Raw genomic sequence first — 21,016 nt, 5'->3', positions numbered from 1 at the left:
ACTTTTTCTTGAATTGAAAAATAGTTAAGGTATAGTTATTTCTCTAATAATCATTACTATCTAGCATATATAATCCATCTAAAATTTTGAGATTATAAAATCAATATTTGGAAATAATATAAAACTATAGCAGCCCAGTTAAAGACATGTAGACTGATACTATCTTAAGAGGGAAATTTTTTCTGAAGCATGCCAAAATTAGGCAGTTTCCATGCATAATTTCTGTATATACAATAAAGAATGCTTTAGAACTAGAACTGAAAACCTAATGAAAACTAAAATGTATAGCTATTATAAATAAAAATAAGAAAAACTAAAATCTGTACAAATGAAGTTTAAAAACAGAATTTGAAATTCTGTTAGAAATAGGTCTTGTATTTAGTGTATGTGCAAAATATTTTCATTTTGGCTCCAAGCATCTGTGAACATTGTGCTATGGTGTTAATTCATTTTAATTTGACAGATTTAGAAATGAATATATAGGGAGGGCTCTAAGACTTAGGTTCCCAGTTTCATGATTCTGATATATGCTTCTGTATTCTTTCAATTGCTTGTTGATGAGTTGTTTAAGATCTCAGAAAAAAAAAATTATTTTCACATTTAATGAAAACCCTATTTTAACATTGTCCAAAAATGTCTAAATTGACCTGATTGATGGTGATATTTGTGTTGAGTTCTGATGCAGAGATTACAATTTCTATATAATATTGTATTTTTATTTTTTCTTTTTTTAGAATTTTTATTTGGCTGCTTACCTTGAAATACAGACCCTAAAAATGCCAGCTTGTTTGGATTTAGAAGATGACCTGGATAAATGATAAAAATTTAAAAAGACATTTTGGTGAGTGAAATCTTACGTGAGCATGAATATAGCTCAGCTTAATTCCAAGCAATGGAATGACACTATCAGAGTTATATAGCAAAAATTCTCTAAGTTTGAGTGCCTTCTGTTTCTCTGGGGTTAAGATGATGATTTCTTTTTCTTTCTCTCAAGGAGTCCCCAGATCTCCTGAAGGCACATCATAACACCTAAATGCATTTTACAAACCTGATCTCCTCCAACACTACGCTGAGGTCAGCATAGTTCACTGGGGCCTCGTGCTCTGCCAGTCCATCTTATAAGTCATACCTGAGTTAAAGACCTAATTAGAAATTGAAAACTGATGGCTTTTGGGCCATATGCAGCTTCATTGTATTTCATTTGGACCATAAAGTGTTTTCCAGAAATGTAAATCTATTTTAAGATATAGAGATTTTGCTAAATATATGGATTTTAGTCTTAAAATTCCTGTTCTGGCTCAGCAGTAACAAACCCAACTAGTATCCATGAAAATGTGGGTTTAATCCCTGGCCTCACTCATTGGGTTAAGGATCCGGCATTGCTGCAAGCTGCTGTGTAGTTTGCACGTGGCTTGGATCCCATATTGCTGTGGTATAGGCCAGCAGCTGCAGCTCCAATTCAGCCCCTATCCTGGGAACTTCCATATGCTGCAGGTAAGGCCCTAAAAAGCCAAAAAAAAAAAAAATTCAGAATATGTTAGTTCTGGGCCTGTGTAACTCCTCCCATCCTTCCAAAAAGAAAGTGATAAGATGGAGCAAAGTAGTGGCTGCTCAGCATAGATGGGTGTGTGAGGTTCCCGTTGCCCAAACCATTCCTATGGTAAATGCAAATGCATTTAAGATCCAGTGTTCTCTTATTTATTTTGCTTGCCTAACCCTTGTGGGCATATGAATTTATAATTTCTGAGATCCTTAATAGTGTCTTGTCTTTTTGCCCAAATGGCAGATAATCTGAATAGCCTGTGACAATCTTTTACCCATTATTCACATATAAATCTGAATATACATAAATATATTTAATGTATATTTAAATTTGAAAAGACGTGTATAGGTAGCTAAGTATATATAAACATATATTTATAACTTATATATTTATAAATATATGTTCAGATATATTTATTTTTAGTCTTACCATGATTTGGAAGATGTTCATAAATATGCTTCTAAGCCTTCCTGATACCTGGTGAAGTTTTATCTTGAAGTAGTATCATGCTTCTGGTATTCTTTTTCCTTAAAAAATTTTTTTTTAACTATTATGATCAATTTCAAGTATATATAAATTACAGTAAATTAACAGACATCATGACTTTTACCTCTGACTGCTTCAGTATGCGTCTCTTGAGAAACAGTAAGAACACTGTCTTATATAACCACAACACTATCATCATCATCACACCTCCTTGTTTAACTTGAATATAACAAGTTTTTAACAGGAGACAGAGGAACAACTTAAACAACACCATGAGGGAAGAATTAGACAAATCTAGTGTGTAGGATTTCTATAGCACAACTGGCTTGGCCTCTTATATAACTCAGGCCATGACGGGGACAGGGCCAGGGGAGGGGGAGATGGGTAAAACGGTTCTACGTTAAAAGAGATTTAAGAGACTTAAAAATCTGGGAGTTCGCATTGTGGTGCGGTGGAAATGAATCCAACTAGTATCCATGAGGACCCGGGTTCGATCCCTGGCCTTGCTCAATGGGTCAAGAATCTGGCATTGCCATGAACTGTGGTGTAGGTTTCAGACATGGGATCAGATCCTGCCTTGCTGTGGCTGTGGCGTAGGCCAGCAGCTGCAGCTCCGATTTGACCCCTAGCCTGGGAACTTCCATATGCCGCACCTGCGGCCCTAAAAACCAAAAAAAAAAAAAACAGAGAGAGAGAGAGACTTAAAAATCAAGTGTACTGTATTGTCCTTTATTGGATCTTGGTTTGAAAAAATAGATGTAAAGCACATTTTTAGGATAATTAGGGGGTATAACTAATTTTGTTAGGTGTGATGATGATAGTGTTGTGGTTATATAAGACAGTGTTCTTACTGTTTCTCAAGAGATGCATACTGAAGCAGTCAGAGGTAAAAGTCATGATGTCTGTTAATTTACTGTAATTTATATATACTTGAAATTGATCATAATAGTTAAAAAAAATTTTTTTAAGGAAAAAGAATACCAGAAGCATGATACTACTTCAAGATAAAACTTCACCAGGTATCAGGAAGGCTTAGAAGCATATTTATGAACATCTTCCAAATCATGGTAAGACTAAAAATAAATATATCTGAACATATATTTATAAATATATAAGTTATAAATATATGTTTATATATACTTAGCTACCTATACACGTCTTTTCAAATTTAAATATACATTAAATATATTTATGTATATTCAGATTTATATGTGAATAATGGGTAAAAGATTGTCACAGGCTATTCAGATTATCTGCCATTTGGGCAAAAAGACAAGACACTATTAAGGATCTCAGAAATTATAAGTTCATATGCCCACAAGGGTTAGGCAAGCAAAATAAATAAGAGAACACTGGATCTTAAATGCATTTGCATTTACCATAGGAATGGTTTGCAATCCTAAAGTTTTTGATGCTGTGTGCTTAATAGTGTACATAATTTCAGGTTGTTTCTGTGTTAATGATGCTGAGGTGGACCATTGCATTCAGGTGGTAGAAGTCAGGTCTTTCCATTGTAAAGTTACAGTTTTCCCTTTGCCAAGCAGCAGATAGCTGGTACTACAATTTGACATCATGTGAATATCTAGAACTCTGTCAATTTTTCGCATAGTGTTTTTTGGGGTTTTTTTAAATTATTTTTATTTTTTGTCTTTTGGGGCTGCACCCATGGCATATGGAAGTTCCCAGGCTAGGGGTTGAATTGGAGGTGCAACTGTCGGCCTACACTGCCACCATAGCAACCTGGATCCAAGCCGTGTCTGCAACCTACACTGCAGCTCACGGCAGCACCAGATCCTTAACCCACTGACCAAGGCCAGGATCAAACCCTCGTCCTCATGGATATTAGTCAGGTTTGTTACCACTGAGCCACAATGGGAACTCCTTCACATAGTGTTTAATCCTTGGTAGTGATCCTTAACCTGAATTATTTTATTAGGGATTGCAACAGGTTCTTCTAATGATACTATCTTCTTTACATTGAAGTTGGCATTCTTCTTTAAAAAAGAGCATTCCTTCATCAGTTGGAGCCATTTGGCTACCCTGAAATGATTTCATTTGGAAATCTATTTCATTCTACCTTGGACAAGTACAAGAAAAATATGCTTACTTTTTTAATTCCTCCTGAATGTCCCATTTGTTTTTAGATTTCTTTATAAAAGAACAAAAGAGCTCCAATGAGAAGTGAAATCAGTAAGTAATCTAGAAATTATGTGGATGAGCAAGATAACTAATGGTTAATCTTAGCATACCCAAAGAAATAACACATGCTGTCATGATAGATGACCATAAGTGAGCAAATGAATCTCTTGAGCTAGTCTGCTATACTCTTGGAGAGAGTCTTCTCTCTCCTAGAGTAGTTTGCTGAACTGCATTTTCGCTCAAAGGTTAGTCTATTATTTTGATAATAAATCCTTAGATTTTAAGTGGGCATTATATCAGTGAATATGTTATCAGGAAGCAGTCTCTTCCCCTGGAGGGAAGGCTAGCAATATTTTTCATAGACTTTCTATTTTTTTTTTTTTTATGCACCTATACAGTGCCCTTGATACTGTTAAAACTGGTAATTCCTGAATTTGAATTAGTTGACTTTTTGTCTGTTGGTAGAGGGTTTCCAAAATCTGGATAAACAGCCTTCATGGCATGACCAAAAACATCTTTTTTAGAAGACTATCAAACTATCAGTTGCTTTTCTTCTATCTAGTTAAAGATTCTTTGGAAAATGTGTCTTAAATTTTGAATTCTCTTCTTGCAGTTGTTCCAACTTGGAAACAGCTGCTAAATAGCTACAGGTTTTCAGACTTTCAGCAATCAGTCTTTTTCCTGCTGAGCAGCAGCTTTTTAAGCCCTAAAAATCTTTTCTAGTTTTGTTTATTTACCTCTGAGGTTCTTTAGTATCTGTAAAATGCAGATGGCAATTGATTAAGGACAGTGGTATTTTAAAGGATTTTCTGAATGCTGTTTTTTTCTTCTTTCTCTTTCTTTCTTTCTTTCTTTCATCTTTGGTCCCCATCTTATAGTTTCTATGGGTTTATTTTTATTTTTCATCCTTTTTCAGCCACCCCCACAGCATATGGAGATTCCCAGGCCAGCGATCAAATCAGAGCGGGAGCTTTGACCTATGCCACAGCTGAAGCAATGCTGGATCCTTAATCCACTGCTCCAGGCCAGGGATCAAAATGGCACCTCCAGAAACAACCTGGATCATCATTAACCCACTGCACACAGCAGAAACTCCTTAAATGCTGTTTTTTCTAAATCACTCAAAATTCCTTTGTAACAGTGATGGTACTAGAAACGGTTTTAATTGGCAAACTATAAGGTGTTCTGCTCAAATGTAAAATTTTTTTTTCCGCATTTATTTACAACAGAGGAATTTTACCCCCAGAGATTGCACAGGTTGGTTTTTGGAAAGCCTTTGCTCTTGAAATTTACTATTTTAAAAATAGTAGTTAATCAGTTTTTAAAAGTTGAGATATTTTTCTATTTATGCAAGCAATATAACCGTATAACAGCATATTTAGCTTTGCATTTTCCTAATGACTTACAACATATTTAGAAAATAGGAAAAGAAAATTTACCAGCAGTCTTACCAACCTAGCACAACACTGTTTGCACTTTAGTGGATTTATTTTCAGTCCTTTTTTCTTAACCATCTTTTTAAAAAAAGAGAACATTAGTTGTAATTATGCTTTATGTAAGGAATTTTTTAAAAATAGAAGACTTGTGTGAGGTTCTTATGTTTCCATGCCATTCTTAACACAAATGCCGAAATGTTCATTCACTCTTGGGTTAAGAATATAATCATCAGTTCCAAAGATAATGGAGGAGGGAGTTCCCATTGTGACTCAGTGAGTTAAGAACTCGATGTAGTGTCTGTGAGGATGCAAGTTCAATCAGTGGGTTAAGGATCTGGCGTTGCCGCATGCTGTGGCGTAGGCCTGCAGCTATAGCTCCAATTCAGTCCTTAGTCTGGGAACTTCCATATGCTGCAGAATATTTAAAAAGATAATGGAGGAAATGATCACATGGTGTGGTCTTTAATGTTTGTGCTCTTTGGTAGGCAACGTAACTGAAAATAGCAGAAAATGTGACTTCTCTAGATCGAAACTTTAGGAATTTTGTTCTGTTCTGCACATAGTTCTTTGCCTCTACAAATCTCTGTTAACCATTTATTTTACTTTTGAAAAAATATTTTAAAATTTTTGTATCTTTGTTCTGTTATGAATCATTATTTTCAGCTATGCCACTCATAATAACCTTTTAGAAGTTATTTTAAAGGGTCCTCATGAAAGACTTTAGGATTTTAGATAGTCCTGCAGATGCTCTTAGTTGGGTCAAGTTGTCCTTTGCAGGTTAGAGAAGGAGGAGCGTATTAGAAACCTTGGCTACTCTGAAGCTTTGTTAGGACAAGAGTAAGGGAAGTCTCAGGGTCAACCAAATTTCTGAATTAATTCTCAGAAAATACTTTATTTATTTTTTGGCGGTGGTGGGGGAAGGAGAAAAAATAGCTTTATTGCTTTTCCAGGCAAAGAGTCACAGCAGGCTAATGCCTTTATTTTCTTGTGATCTCTTGTTCCCTCCTGCCCATATCCTAGGGTTGACAAAATAAAAGGAATTTTATTTAAAACTGGTATATCTTTTTTCTAGTATTTTTAAGAATTATAGAATACCTTTATTAAAAGTTCATCCTCTCAGTAATTGTATAGTACTTCCTTATTACTTGGCAGATAAGTTATAGTTTTCATAGAACTATGGTTTATACATTGTTGATTATATAACTATGCATTGTAATGCTTTTTGTATCTTCTCTTTTCAAAGGTTTTTTATTGTCTACTTGGCATATGCTTCTGGAATAATATTCACCATGGTTTTGGATGACCTTCCAAACTTAGAAGACATCTATACTTCCCTGTGTTCATCAACAGTAGAGGACTCAGAGATGGATTTTGACTCTGGACTAGAAGATGATGACTCAAAAAGTGATAGTATTTTGGAGGATTCCACAATCTTTGTGGCCTTCAAAGGAAATATAGATGATAAAGACTTCAAATGGAAATTGGACACAATATTGGAGAATGTGCCCAGTTTGTTACACATGGGTAATTTAATTATTTTTCTTTCTTGTTACTCTTTTGGAATTGCTCTTCTGTGGTTATCCTGAGTTTTACAAAGTATAACTATGCTATACTAGGTTGTTGAAAGGCTGTTTTTAATTGCAAAATTGGAATTTCAGGATTTTTAAAAAATAGAAAAGCTATTGTATTTTTTAAGTATATGGAATGAACGAACATAATAAAACATTACTTAGCATAGTAATCTTAAACAATCTGTTCTAATGGATAGGAATAATTCTCAAGACCCAAATTTACTTTTTGTTTTTAGCTCTCTGGTCTTTAGTTTCCTTACCTATAAAATGAAGAGGTTAGAATGGCATCTTTGAGGCCCCTTAAATATTACAGAAATCTTTTACTCTATGGTTGTACTTAAAATGTATTTGAGGGAGTTCCTATTGTGGCTCAGTGGGTTAAGAACCCAACAGTGTGTCCATGAGGATATGGGTTCAATCCCTGGCCTTGCTCAGTGTGTTAAGGATCTGGTGTAACCAGGGGAAAAAAATCTACTTGAAATTTGTTCTCTTAAATTTTAGAATCAGAGGTTAACTGATAGCCTGCTGGATCCAGTGTCTAGCCATGTGTTATGGTCTACTTTATTTTGGTTTTTATTTTAATGTTTGAATTTCATTTCCAATGTTTTAAAAAAAGAGATATTTCACATTAAAATTCAGATTTTGGATTTGTCTTTAAACAGGAAACTCCTGAGAACATTCAGCTTACTTTCTTTCCCAGGTGGTACTGAGTAGCAGCTGCCACAGACGACAGGCTCCCCCTTACCACAGTCCCATCTAGCATCTTCACACATTTAGATAAGCTGTCATGGTCTTCTGGGAATTTGTGGTTTTCAGCTTTGGCTTAAATGTTCTCCGTCTTTTCTGGTTAACGGATTGTTTAATCTCTTTAGATGTAGTACAAAGCCTAGATTTTATCCTTTTATCACAGATCTTGATTTGATAAGTGCTAACCAGCTGTTTTAGGTTTTGGGGTCTGTTACTTTGAGAATTTATGTCAGAAGGAGAGCTGTCTTTTATTTATAAAGGGTCTTTTTTTTTTTTTTTTTTTTAGTACGTTGTATGACTTCTTTATAGTTGTAGATTATTTAATTTAGCATTAGAGAATTTTATGTGTTAAAGTTGCAATTACCACCCATAACCACGGTCATAATAGATCATATTTTAAGGGCTGGGCCTTGATTGTTCATTGCTCATTGTTCTTAATTATCCACTTTTTGTTTTTTGTTTTTTTTTTTTTCTTTTTAGGGCCACACCCTCGGCATATGGAGGTTCCCAGGCTAGGGATCGAATCGGACTAGCTGCTGGATTACACTACAGCAACAGCAACGTCAGATCTGAGCGGCATCTGCAACCTACACCATAGCTCACAGCAATGCCGGATCCTTAACCCACCGAGCGAGGCCAGGGATCAAACCTGCAACCTCATGTTCCCTAGTTGGATTCATTTCCATTGTGCCAGAATGGGAACTCCTATCCACATTTTTTTCTTGTTTTTAAATTGCTTAATCAGTTTATTAATGGCTTTTAAATAAATTACCAAACCCAGAATTAAGGTTATCAGTTACATTCTTGAGCCAACAAGTAGTTTAAGTTAAATGTTCTCGAATATGATGAAAGTTCCCAGGCCAGGGATCAAACCCTCCACAGCTGTGGACTGAGGCAATGCCGAATCCTTACCCCACTGCACCACAGGGGGACTTCCAAGGGAAAAAAATTTTTTTTCAATTAGTTATCTGGACCTGGGATTTGCTTTCTATCTGTGAAATGTAATTAACAAACAATATTGCCTCCTCAGTTTAACTTTTGTATCTTCATTTAAAAACATGTTCTGAAGTTTGCATTGACTTTTGTTGAAATGTAATGTTTTCATATCCTAATTGGAATGTATATCAAATTTATGTTGCTTTTCTCCTCAGTTTGGTGTGCTTCAGTGGAAATTCTACTCTTGTTCAAAGTAGGAAAAGATTAAAAATCAGAGACATAGGAGTTCCCTTGTGGTGCAGTGGGGATCAAACTGGCATCCTCACAGACACTATATCTGGGTCTTAACCCACTGAGCAGCAAAGGGAGCTCCTTTTAAAAATTTTTTTTCAAATATTTTGAAGAAGTAAAATTGCTTAACATTTTGTAAATAAATCTACTATTTTCCTTTTTAGTGCTCTTTCTTTAAACAAGTTTAGTGAATTGTAGTTGCAGGTTGGCATATCTGCCAACTGAATTTTTTAGAATTTCACTTGAAATTTGAAACTTAGATGTTCTCAGCTTCACAATTCAGGCTTAGTGTACAATGTACTTTTCTCTCCCTTCTTCTCTCTTATGTTCCTTACTCCAGCTTACTGCTCTACATTTATGAAGTGCCTATGGTGTGTTTGGACCTGTGCTAGGTTTTTGGTATATATATATTATCTGATTAAGCACTCACAATCTCATGAAGTAGCTTTTTCACGGTTTTAGAGAAGAGAAAGATAAGTTTCAGAAATGTTAAATGTAATGTATTCATGGTCACCAAGGTGCTAAGAGGTAAAGCTGAGCTTAAATTCAAAGTCTATCTAACACCAAAGCCTAAGGCTCTATTAGCTACTCCAAGCTGGTGTTCTGCCTTGTTCTTTTACTTTGTTGTTACTGTTTTTGTTCATTCCATGTCTTCTGATGGCCAAAAGATTACTAATATTATTCTCATTCTTTCACAACCAAGAATCCAGCAAGCTAAAGGTACAGAAGGTGGAGCCCTGGAATAGTGTGCGTGTGACATTCAACATCCCCCGGGAAGCAGCGGAACGGCTACGGATCCTGGCTCAGAGCAACAACCAGCAGCTTCGGGACCTGGGAATTCTCTCTGTTCAGATTGAAGGTGTGCCTCTGAACCCAGATCACTGCAGTAGTAGAGTGTAGCATGATTTATATGCTGCTTTGTCTGTTCCTCTCCTCTTATGTTTCAGAATGCCAAGTAATTCATGTCACCTGTGTTTCACATTGCAGCACTTTAGAATAAAGAGGAATTGAGGCTCTATTCCTGACACCTCAGCTTCCATAGCCTCAGACTCCATTTGCCTGGCCTTCACTCTTTCAGACTGATTTTTACTGGCACCCTGACCAGGGACTGATTTCTTTTAAAGAATATCTAATTTTAGTTTTTTCCTTCCACCAAGTAAGCCTTAGTATTTATTCCTTTATTAATCTAACAGCAACTGGGAGGCCCTGAACAATCCTTTTGTAGCAGTGTTCATTTTTCAAATGTTTTGTCAGAAGTATCTTTTAAAAAATGAAAATATGATGGAAACACACACACACACACACACACACACACACACACACACACACACACACACACACACACACCTTAAAACACTGCTGTTGGAGTTCCTGTCGTGGTGCAGCAGAAATGAATCCTACTAGGAAGCATGAGGTGTTGCGGGTTTGATCCCTGGCCTTGCTTACTGGGTTAAGGATCACACAGTGGGTTGCTGTGAGCTGTGGTGTAGGTCGCAGACGTGGCTTGGATCTGGCGTTGCTGTGGCTCTGGTATAGGCCACCAGCTACAGCTCTGATTGGACCCCTAGCCTGGGAACCTCCATATGCCATGGATGCGGCCCTCAAAAGACAAAAAGACAAAAAACAAAACAAAACACACTGCTCTGGCTTGCTATTATTCACAGAATAATGACCAAACTCCTTATCATGACTTCAGGCTTTGCATGGTCCAACCTCTACCTTTTTTTCTTTTTTCTTTCTTTTTTTTTGTCTTTTTTTTTGTCTTTTTTTTTTTTTTTTTTGTCTTTTTGCTATTTCTTTGGGCGGCTCCTGCGGCATATGGAGGTTCCCAGGCTAGGGGTTGAATCGGAGCTGTAGCCACCGGCCTACGCCAGAGCCACAGCAACGCGGGATCCGAGCCGCGTCTGCAACCTACACCACAGCTCACAGCAACTCCGGATCGTTAACCCACTGAGCAAGGGCAGGGACCAAACCCGCAACCTCATGGTTCCTGGTTGGATTCGTTAACCACTATGCCACGACGGGAACTCCTCTTCTTTTTTTTTTTTTTAATCAACTTTATTGTCTTTTGGGGGGGTGGGGTGAACCCACTGCATATGGAAGTTTCCAGGCTAGGGGTCCAATCAGATCTGCTGGCCTATGCCACAGCCACAGTCACACTGGATCCAAGCTGCATCTACAACACACACCACAGCTCACAGCAATGCTGCATCCTTAGCCCACTGAGTGAGGCCAAGGATTGAACACATGTCATCATGGATACTAGTTGGGTTCGTTACCACTGAGCCATGACAGGAACTGCCTGCTTTCTTATCCAGCCTCATCTTGGACAGCCGTCCTCCTTGCTGTCTTAGCCTCTCCAGCTTTCTTTTGATTCCTTGAATATGTATTTCTTCTTCCTGCCATGAGTCCTTTGCATTCATGTCTTCTCTATATGAATATTGTTTCCAGCCATTCCCCTTTCTCATAGTTATACATACTCAAGCCTTCAAATTTCAGCTTAAATCTTCTTGAGGATGTATTTCCTAAGCTCCTTAACTAAGTCAGAGTCTTTTTTTAAGTGCTCTCACAAAAGTCTGTATCTCCGTCCCTCAGATCATTTTCTCACACATTGATTAAAGCAATTATTTGATCATTGTTTCGTTCCTGCATAGAAGCTCCAGTAGGGGCAGGGACCATCTCTTGTTTTGCTGACTATTGTATCTCTGCTTGCTTATACATGTTAAGTTCTTTGGTAAACATGTGTTGATGAAAGCAAAGGAAGTGCATCTATAATAGCACCACTTCACTTCAGCACTTGGAATAAATGATAAATAAAATATAGTCCTTGATGCTATGAATTCATAAGGAGCCCCATGACCTTGATGAAGGAGACAAATTTGTGAGAGATATAAGTACCAAGTATGGGGGAGCACAAAGGAGGTTCTATCTTTGGATGGCCAGTAAACTAAAAGCTGCTATTCCCCTCCTGTGTTGATGCAAACCAGGTGACAGCCATTGATTCCAGCCTTCCCTTGCATTGGTGAGCCAAGCCCTCCCAACCCTGTGCTTGCTTGCATAGAACCTAAATGTTCCACAGAACCTCAGTAACCAAAAGGTCAGTGTTTTGTATACAGGAAGTGAGACACATTTTGTACAGGTAGGATTGTAGGTTGCTGTACCCCAGAAGGTACCAACAAACAGATTATGTAGAGAAGCTATTTAGAGATGATGTAGATTGAAAAAAAGGGATAAATTCCATAGTTTGATTAACAAGGAAGTAGTGGCTTAAACAATAACTGTTTTGTTTTGAAAAATGTTGGATTGTCTAAAATGTTTCAGAAAAGTAAAATTAATTCATAGCAATCTATTAGATATAGGATTAACTTTTGGGAAGAGTGGAAGTCAAACAACTATTTGTAGTAACACGTATAGACCGCTTATGTTTTATAAGCACAGAAGCATATGTGTTTTTTGTAAGAAACTTATAAGCAGTTTCTTAAAAACCCCAAACTATTTTTTTTTTTTTTTTTTTTTTTAGGGCCACACCTGTGGGCATATGGAAGTTCCCAGGCTAGGGGTCCAATCAGAGCTGCAGCTCCTGGCCTACACCACAGCCACAGCAATACCAGATCCAAGGTGCATCTGCAATCTACACCGCAGCTGGTGACAATGAGGATCCTGAGCGAGGCCAGGGATTGAACATATATCTTCGTGGATACTAGTCGTGTTCTTAAACCAGCTGAGCCAAAACAGAAACTCCTCAAAACACCAAACATTTTATAATCTCTGTTACCTATTTTCCTGAATTAAAAGGGCTTTGTGGTAGTGTTTTCCACTGAAGAAAGGAGATACTGGTTTCTTCTCTTAATCATATCTACATCCTCCAAGTTCTTTAAAGGGTAAGACTGGTTCCACAAATTAAAATGCAAGTATCATCAAGGAAGCAAAATAGAAATCATATTGCAAGAAATTATGAACTCCACATAGGGCAATGATTATCACATTACAGAAAAGGGTTCTTTAACTTTGAGCCTACGCATATGTGTCCCAGGTGATCTCCTTTTCTCATTCCATACTCCCTAGGAATTCAGGCAGGAGTTTAAGTGGTGGCAGCAACTGTTGCTTTTGTGAAACTGGTGATGGTCTAATGCCTTTTAAGTTGTAAGAGAAGGTGCTGCCACTGTCATGGTGTCTGCTGCAGGAGTGGAGGGACAGGTTGTTCCTCCTGCAGTTTATTCTCCATTGAAGAATACTTCCTGTACCCGTCTTTTGAGTTTCAGTAAAGGAGGTGTCTTTTCTGAGGACGTTTTTTTGACCGCTCTGTAAAAATTCATGGTGATTTAAAGCAGGCGTCTGTGTAAAGGGGCAGGGAATTAATATTTTTGGCCAGAAGATCTCTTGTCAAGTCAACTCAGCTCTACAGTTGTAGTGCAAAAACAGCCATAGGCAATATGTAAATGAATGAAGGTGCTATGTTCTAGGAACACTTTACTTAAATGAACAGGCAGCAGGTTAGATTTGGCACACAGGCCAAGGTTTACTGACCCAAATCAGCAAGTCTGGGAGTCAGTAGTGTTCTCTATGTGTGTTTCCTTGAAAACAGCTAGCTTATGTGTAATTGGAAAATAGGACAATAACGTCAGTATAGTATGGAAATTGTGTTTATTCGTATGAGATTTTTTTTTTCCCCCTGGGCAAGAGGTGTTAGAATAGTAGGAATAGAAGGATAATTATCCATAAGAGGAGTTCCCTCTGTGGTGCACTGGGTTAACAATCCAGCTTGTCTCTGTGGTGCAGTGGGATTGATCCAGATGTCAGTTCGATCCCCAGTCCGGTGCAGTGAGTTTAGGATCCAGCATTGCTGCAGCTGTAGCGTAGGTCACAGCTCTGCCTCTGATTCAATCCCTAACTGGGGAACCTCCATGTGCCTTGGGGGCGACCAGAAAAAAAAAAAGAAGAAAGAAAATTATCCACAAGAAGAAGAAAAAAGCCTTTAGTTTAGTTGCTAGATATGTAGGAGTCCTTTCAGCTTAATTTCAGGAAAATTAAGGATGAGAAGTTACACTCAGATATCTTCCCCAGAAATACACCCTCAGTATTGCATGGCTCTTGACATGTGACAAGTTTCACTTCTTCCTGTTCCCGCTTCAGTGGAAGCCTCACTGCCTCAAAGCTCCACTGCATCTACATTTCCTCACACCTTTAACCAGGCATTTCCATACTAGTGTCTTTGGGCATATTGTCTCCACCAATTTGTGTGTGTGGTGTGTGTTGTTGTTTGCTTTGTACTTTTAGGCCTGCACCCGAGGCATGTGGAAGTTCCCAGGCTAGGGGTCCAGTTGGAGCCACAGCTGCCGGCCTACACTACAGCCACAGCAATGCAGTATCCAAACTGTGTCTACGACCTACACCACAGCTCATGGCAAGCCAGATCCTTGACCCACTGAGCGAGGCCAGAGATCAAACCCGCATCCTTATCGATTCTAGTTGGATTCGTTAATTGCTGAGCCACGATGGGAACTCCTCCACTAATTTGTGTTTTTGTTAGAGCTCTGGTTTCAAAGCCACATGTGTTTTGAGTTTGCCTCAACACTGTTTTTCCCATAAACCTTGTTATTTTCGGTGTGAGAGTTTATAGAATGTGAGGTTTTCTAGGAATGCATTTATCATTTGGAAAAATGCCTATATTTCTTTGTAAAGTTATGATAAGATGTTCTTATCATATATTCTGTAAATAGCTAATGAGTGCCTCCCGTGTGCCAAGCACTGTTCTGTGTTTAAAGGATATAATTAAGATAGCCATCTAATTTATCATCTAAATTAGGAAACTTTTGAGAGTGAAGAGGGGGTACTATTAAAAACTATTAATTAACTATTAATAACTATGCTAGATAACAGATATAAAGGGGAAGCAGACAAGAAAATAAGTGAATGAGTAAGTAACTACATAGGATGTGCTCTAGAAGAAATAACAAGATGTTCTGATAAGGGTGACCTAACTTTGGATAAGATGGTTGGAGAAAGCCTTTTGGAACATGTGACTCTTAAGATTACATGAAAATTAAGAAGTTGGTTTATGTGAAGAGTGCAGGAGAACTGTTTTAGGCAGAGAGAACAACATACATGCAAAGGCCTTGAGGTGAGAATTGGGTTTGTATGCCTTACAAAGTAAAAAAATGGCCCTGAGGCTGAATCCTTACGATTGAAGGAGAAAGTAGTGTGCATTGAGGTTAGAGAGATAGGCAAGGACCACATCTGGGGTGAACATTCTGGTAACCACAAGCCATATGTGACTACTGAGTACTGGAAATGTGACTAGTTCAGGCTGATATGTGCTATAAGTGGGGTAATATACATACTGGATTTTGAAGACTTAGCACCCCCAAAAAGTAATATAAAATTATCTCATTAATAATTTTTATATTATAAATTGAAATAATAATACATTGGATGTATTAGGTTAAGTAAGATAAATATTACAGTTAATTTCTGTTTTCTCTTTACCTTTTTACTGCAGCTTCTAGAAAATTTAAAATTATGTGTGTGGCTCTTATTGTATTTCTGTTGAACAGGGCCTGATGGATAATTTTAGGCTTGTGTACCTTGTTAAGGAGTTTGGTTTTTATTTCTAAAACAGTGGGAAGCATTGGAGCAGTTCAAAGCTGAGAAGTGATGTGATCTCAAGTCCATTTCATGAACAATACTCTTTCCACCTAGAATGTCTTAGGAAGTTTAGTATATCAATTGTTCTTTCCCTTTAGTGGAAACCCTTAAGATCTGTATTGTCTTTTTCTTGTATTCCTGCTTCCCACAGGCAACTTAAAATACCTTGTGGCCCCTAGCTATTGGTCCTTTACTGGCAAGATATTGTTCCCAATTACCAAGGGAACTAATTAAAATTAGTTGCTACCTTCCTGATTAAAATACTTAATATAGAAAGCTGACCTAGGAGTTCTCATCATGGCTCAGTGGAAACAAATCTGACTAGTATCCATGAGGATGCAGGTTCAATGCCTGGCCTCACTCAGTGGGTTTAGGATCCAGTGTTGCTATGAACTGTGGTGTAGATCTCAGACATGGCTGGTGTTGCTTCGACTGCGATGTAGGCCAGCGGCTACAGCTCCAATTCAACCCCTAGCCTGGGAATCTCCATATGCCACGGATAAGGCCCTAAAAAGACAGAAAGAAAGAAAGCTAGCTAGCTGACCTAGATCAGTGGCAAGATAGGGGAAACTGCTAGGCCCTCATTGCTTCCTTCTTTATTATATGGTTCTCTAAAATAGAATCAGATATTATCTGGTTCTGTAAAACTCCTCAGCCATAGACTAGCTATACTCTTATATCTGCCCACAAGGTGGTGCTGTCTTCCAGAGTAACAGTCAGAATTTGGGATTAAGCACAGAAACCATCCCAAAACTTGTTTTAGAAACCTTTTTATCTTTAGACCAAGTGAGATTTAAATTGCCTCTAACTTTAGAGTCTACTCGATTGGAACACTTTTAGTGATATTACTTACCAAGCTCTTGTGAGGTTCAAGTGAGGTAAAATTTTGTAAGCACTAAAAACGATATACAAGTTCCCACTGTGGCGCAGTGGGTTAAGAATTCAACTGCAGTGGCTTGGATTCAGTGCCCACCTGGCACAGTGGTTTTTAAGGATCTGGTGTTACTTCAGCTACTGTGTAAGTTGTGGCTCAATTCAATCGCTGACCATATGCCATAGGTATGACCATTAAAAAAAAAAAAAAAAAAAAGAAAACCTATACAAGTGTTGGTCTTATTATAAGACATTGCAGACGTAGATTAGTAGCAGCCTGTCTCCCCTTCACTGCATGAATTTCTCTGCTGCATATCTGTTTACATTGCAGTTGTTGAAAGGGAAATGGTATTTTGCCTGCAAATGTTACAGGGTCCCCCATTCCATTGTGTGTTCTTTCTGCATTAAACCTACTGTTATTGCTAATTTCTGATCATAAATTCTCAAAAGGTAATCTAGGATTTTGAGACTTTTTGAGAATATTTTCTTCCTACACATGAGTGCACGTGCACTCACGCACACACAGACACGCACGCACACATGCAGTGAGCTGGTTGAAAATGTTCACAATTCCGGAGTTCCCGTCGTGGCGCAGTGGTTAACGAATCCGACTAGGAACCATGAGGTTGCGGGTTCGGTCCCTGGCCTTGCTCAGTGGGTTAACGATCCGGAGTTGCCGTGAGCTGTGGTGTAGGTTGCAGACGCGGCTCGGATCCCGCGTTGCTGTGGCCCTGGCGTAGGCCGGTGGCTACAGCTCCAATTCGACCCCTAGCCTGGGAACCTCCATATGCCGCGGGAGCGGCCCAAGAAATAGCAACAACAACAAAAAAAAAAAAAAAAAAGGAAAAGAAAATGTTCACAATTCCAAGCTCTCTGGTGATGCTGCACATCATTGATGATTGTCTATCTGATGTATTGTGAGAATTAGTTGTGTTCTCCCTCGTGCTTCATGTAAGTGAAGCTGCTCAGATGAGTTTGAAAAAAAAAAAAAAGTATAGTGTTGAATTTACTTTGTAATGGTATACTTACCATAATTCTTCAAAAACACAGAAAACTAATGCTCTTGCATACTTGTTCTTTAAACAAAGTTTGCATCTTATTCTGATGATTTTCTTTTTTAACCTGATTATCATTTTCAGGGGAAGGTGCTATCAACCTAGCTTTGGCTCAAAACCGAAGCCAAGATGTGAGAATGAATGGACCCATGGGAGCTGGAAATTCAGTTAGGATGGAGGCAGGATTTCCCATGGCAGGTGGTCCAGGTGAGACCTCCCACTGAATTGTATGACATTTTACTAATTTCCTTTTTTGGCTTTATTTGCTAACGTGTGAACATTTGAGTCCTGCATGATAGGTGGGAGTTCCTGGCACATTTCTGTTTGTTAGTTTAGGAAAGCAAGATGTGACTCTAGACTCTTAGGAGGCTAGAATCATACCTGAAGCACATACAGTTTTTGCAGTCTTCTGGGTTCATGCCTAAAGGTAGATGAGCCCTGAGGCATGCAGCAAACATGTATTAAGTTCTTATTATATCATAGGACCTACATTAAATCTTGAAAATAGAACTGAATAAAACATTTTCTACATTCAGAATGTTTAAAGTATAATGTAGGTTTCTAACTCCCACCTTTCTCTGTGACTGAGAATTTGTGAGCTGAGCGTTCTTGCATGTTTATGTGGAACCTGTAGAAGTATGTGGGAGAATATGTGGTTTTATGTATTTTGAATCTGAGAGAGTCACATTATTTGCTGCCTTTTCTAGCAATTCTTAAATTTCTTCTTTAGAGATTGAACTCAATATTCTGTGAACTACAGAGTATTAGAATTGAGTCGGCTCCTTCATGTAAAGCTGAGGAAGCTGTGGAGCTCTCAGAAAGGAAGCAGTTTGCTCAGGGTCAAGTAGCAGTGGGCTTCTATCAGTGCTGTTTTCACTACACTAGAGGCTTGCAAACTTTTCTGCTGCAGGACTTTTTATTCTAATAAGCCAGAAAAGCACAGCTGATGTGGTTGAAAGAGAGTAAGTACCTGACACTGTACCAAACCATTCGCCTCTCCACCTACCGTAGCAGCTCTTGAAAAAATGCAGCAGAATAGAGAAGCTCAGTTTATAAAGCCATTGTTCTCAACTGTAGCTGAACACATGGCCATAAAGAATTAGAACTAGGTTTTTATCCTGGCACTATCATTTAGTGGTTACTTCCAGCTGGTCACTGTACCTCTCCAAGCAACAGTTTAGTTACTTATAAAATGAGATAATAGTACCTGTAATCTTTTGAGCTTATGTTTGAAGGTGGATGAGCCCTGAACCATGTAGCAGACATTTACTGAGTTCCTGGCATATGCCAGGAGTGGTGGTGTTGGGCTATGTTGAGTATATAGTAAATGTAAAATACCCAACCTGGAACCTATAATAGGGTATTAATAGGTACAGTTCTCCACAGAAGTCTGAGCATGTGGTATTAAGACAGCTTGATGAAAGAGTATAGGTGACACTATTGCCACTACTAAAGAACTAGTGCCAGAAGAAGAGTGGGCAGAATTTAGCCAACTTGTATATAGTTGGTAAAAGAAAGAATAGACCTTGGATGAAACTCAGGAAATCTGGGTTCTAGTGTCAACTTTTTGCCATATGTCTTAATATTTACTGGTCTTAGTTACCTGTAAACATTTAATTATGTCTCAGAAACAATGTTATAGATCCCTTCCAGCTTTTAACTCTGTTAAACCAATATCAACACACTAAATGCAGCCTCTCCTAGTATCTGGCAAATAGCAGACATGGTTATTACTAAGCATCTCTGAGAAGTGAGTATAAATTATAGTGATGAGTGTAGTTCATTATCAACACAGGAAACATAGGAGGTTTAGGTTGATACTAGGTTAGACTGTAGGTTAATTAAGGACATTGATTGTGATAATATATACAATATAATTTCAGGAATAATCAATCAGTAATGATCTGTGGTCACAGTAACATTTTAACACCTAGGTATCTCTCTTTACTCAAGCATACTTCAAGAACATTTTTCTCTGTTGTCCATTGGGACAATGGATGCAAACAAAATTTAATACTTGGTTAAACTAAACAGAGAAATTTTTGTAGGGAAAGAGACCTTAACTACCCTCTAAAACAATAAGTAACTTTGGAATTGTGTATCTAGAATATTTTAGACTAAATTATTCTTAGCGCTACTTTTTTTCTTTTAGCATTGGCAACAGAAAGTTGACTGACAAGCAAGTCTTTTGAAGTTAAAACCAAATCTGTAGCCTTTTTTTTTCATAGCCTAAAAGAATCCCAAGATCAGTGAGGATACCATAGTAGTCATTTAGTCATGGTTTCTCAACCTTGTCACTCACTATTGATGTTTTCAGCTGATAAGTCTTTCCTTTGAGGAGCTGTTGTACGTTGTAGCATGTTAAGCAGCATCCCTGGCCTCTACCTATCAGATGCCACTATCATCACCACCCCTTCCCCAGTTCAAACCGAAACTGTCGCCAGGCATTTCCAGATACCCACCCCTTTGGGGACAGAATTGCCCCCAGTTGTAAACCATGGCTCTAGTCCAAATTCCCCATATTGCTAAAGTGGATTTTATAGTAGCACTTGAGCATGTAGCCAGCATGAACTTAAACGGATAGGAGGCTGTTTGCAGACTAAGAAGATCTGTATCTTTGTATTTTCTAAGAACTTTTTTACTCTCTAATTACCATCTTTTTTTTTTTTTTTTTTTTTTTTTTTTGGTCTTTTTGCCAATTCTTGGGCCTCTCCCGTGGCATATGGAGGTTCCCAGGCTAGGGGTCGAATTGGAGCTGTAGCTGCCAGCCGACGCCAGAGCCACAGCAACTCAGGATGCGAGCTACACCACAGCTCACGGCAACGCTGGATCGTTAACCCACTGAGCAAGGGCAGGGATCGAACCCTCAACCTCATGGTTCCTAGTCAGATTCATTAACCACTGTGCCACGACGGGAACTCCAATTTTTTTTTTTTTTTTTTTTTTTTTGTCTAATTACATCTTTGAAAAGTGGGGCAGAGTTCCCTAGGAACAAATCCAGTTTCAACATCAGGAACAATCCAGAAAAACATTTACCTAATTGCCCTCTCCTAACTACAAAACACCTGAAAATGGTGGATGCAATGTAATATTTAATGCATGGCTGAGCTTATAAGGATGTAAGGGAAATCCCCAGGACAGGAAAGAAGTCAAAGAAGAAAATTGAAATAGCAATAAATAGGAGTTCCCGGGTGGCCTTGTGGTTAAGGATCCAGTGTTGTCATTGCTATGGCTCAGGTCATTGCCGTGGTTTGCGTTCGATTCCTGGCCCAGGAAATTCTGCATGCCGCAGGC

At 38.2% G+C, this 21,016-nt stretch overlaps 1 protein-coding gene across 9 annotated transcripts in view; it reads left to right on the top strand.

Moving 5' to 3' along the window:
- Positions 1-21,016, top strand: part of NCOA6 (nuclear receptor coactivator 6) — a 107,621-nt gene that overhangs the window by 47,575 nt on the left and 39,030 nt on the right. For all 9 annotated transcript variants that reach the window (XM_021078293.1, XM_013985296.2, XM_021078295.1 and 6 more), the window contains 4 exons: positions 735-841; positions 6,848-7,128; positions 9,853-10,008; positions 17,807-17,929. In XM_021078293.1, the coding sequence (XP_020933952.1) occupies positions 6,894-7,128; positions 9,853-10,008; positions 17,807-17,929 (514 nt within the window). In that variant the 5' untranslated portion in view covers positions 735-841; positions 6,848-6,893. The remainder of the gene's footprint in view (positions 1-734; positions 842-6,847; positions 7,129-9,852; positions 10,009-17,806; positions 17,930-21,016) is intronic.

The sequence above is a fragment of the Sus scrofa genome, chromosome 17 (assembly GCF_000003025.6).
Source record: "Sus scrofa isolate TJ Tabasco breed Duroc chromosome 17, Sscrofa11.1, whole genome shotgun sequence".
NCBI lineage: Eukaryota > Metazoa > Chordata > Mammalia > Artiodactyla > Suidae > Sus > Sus scrofa.
Note: the sequence above shows the minus strand (reverse complement) of the source record. Positions and strands in the feature narration are given on the sequence as shown.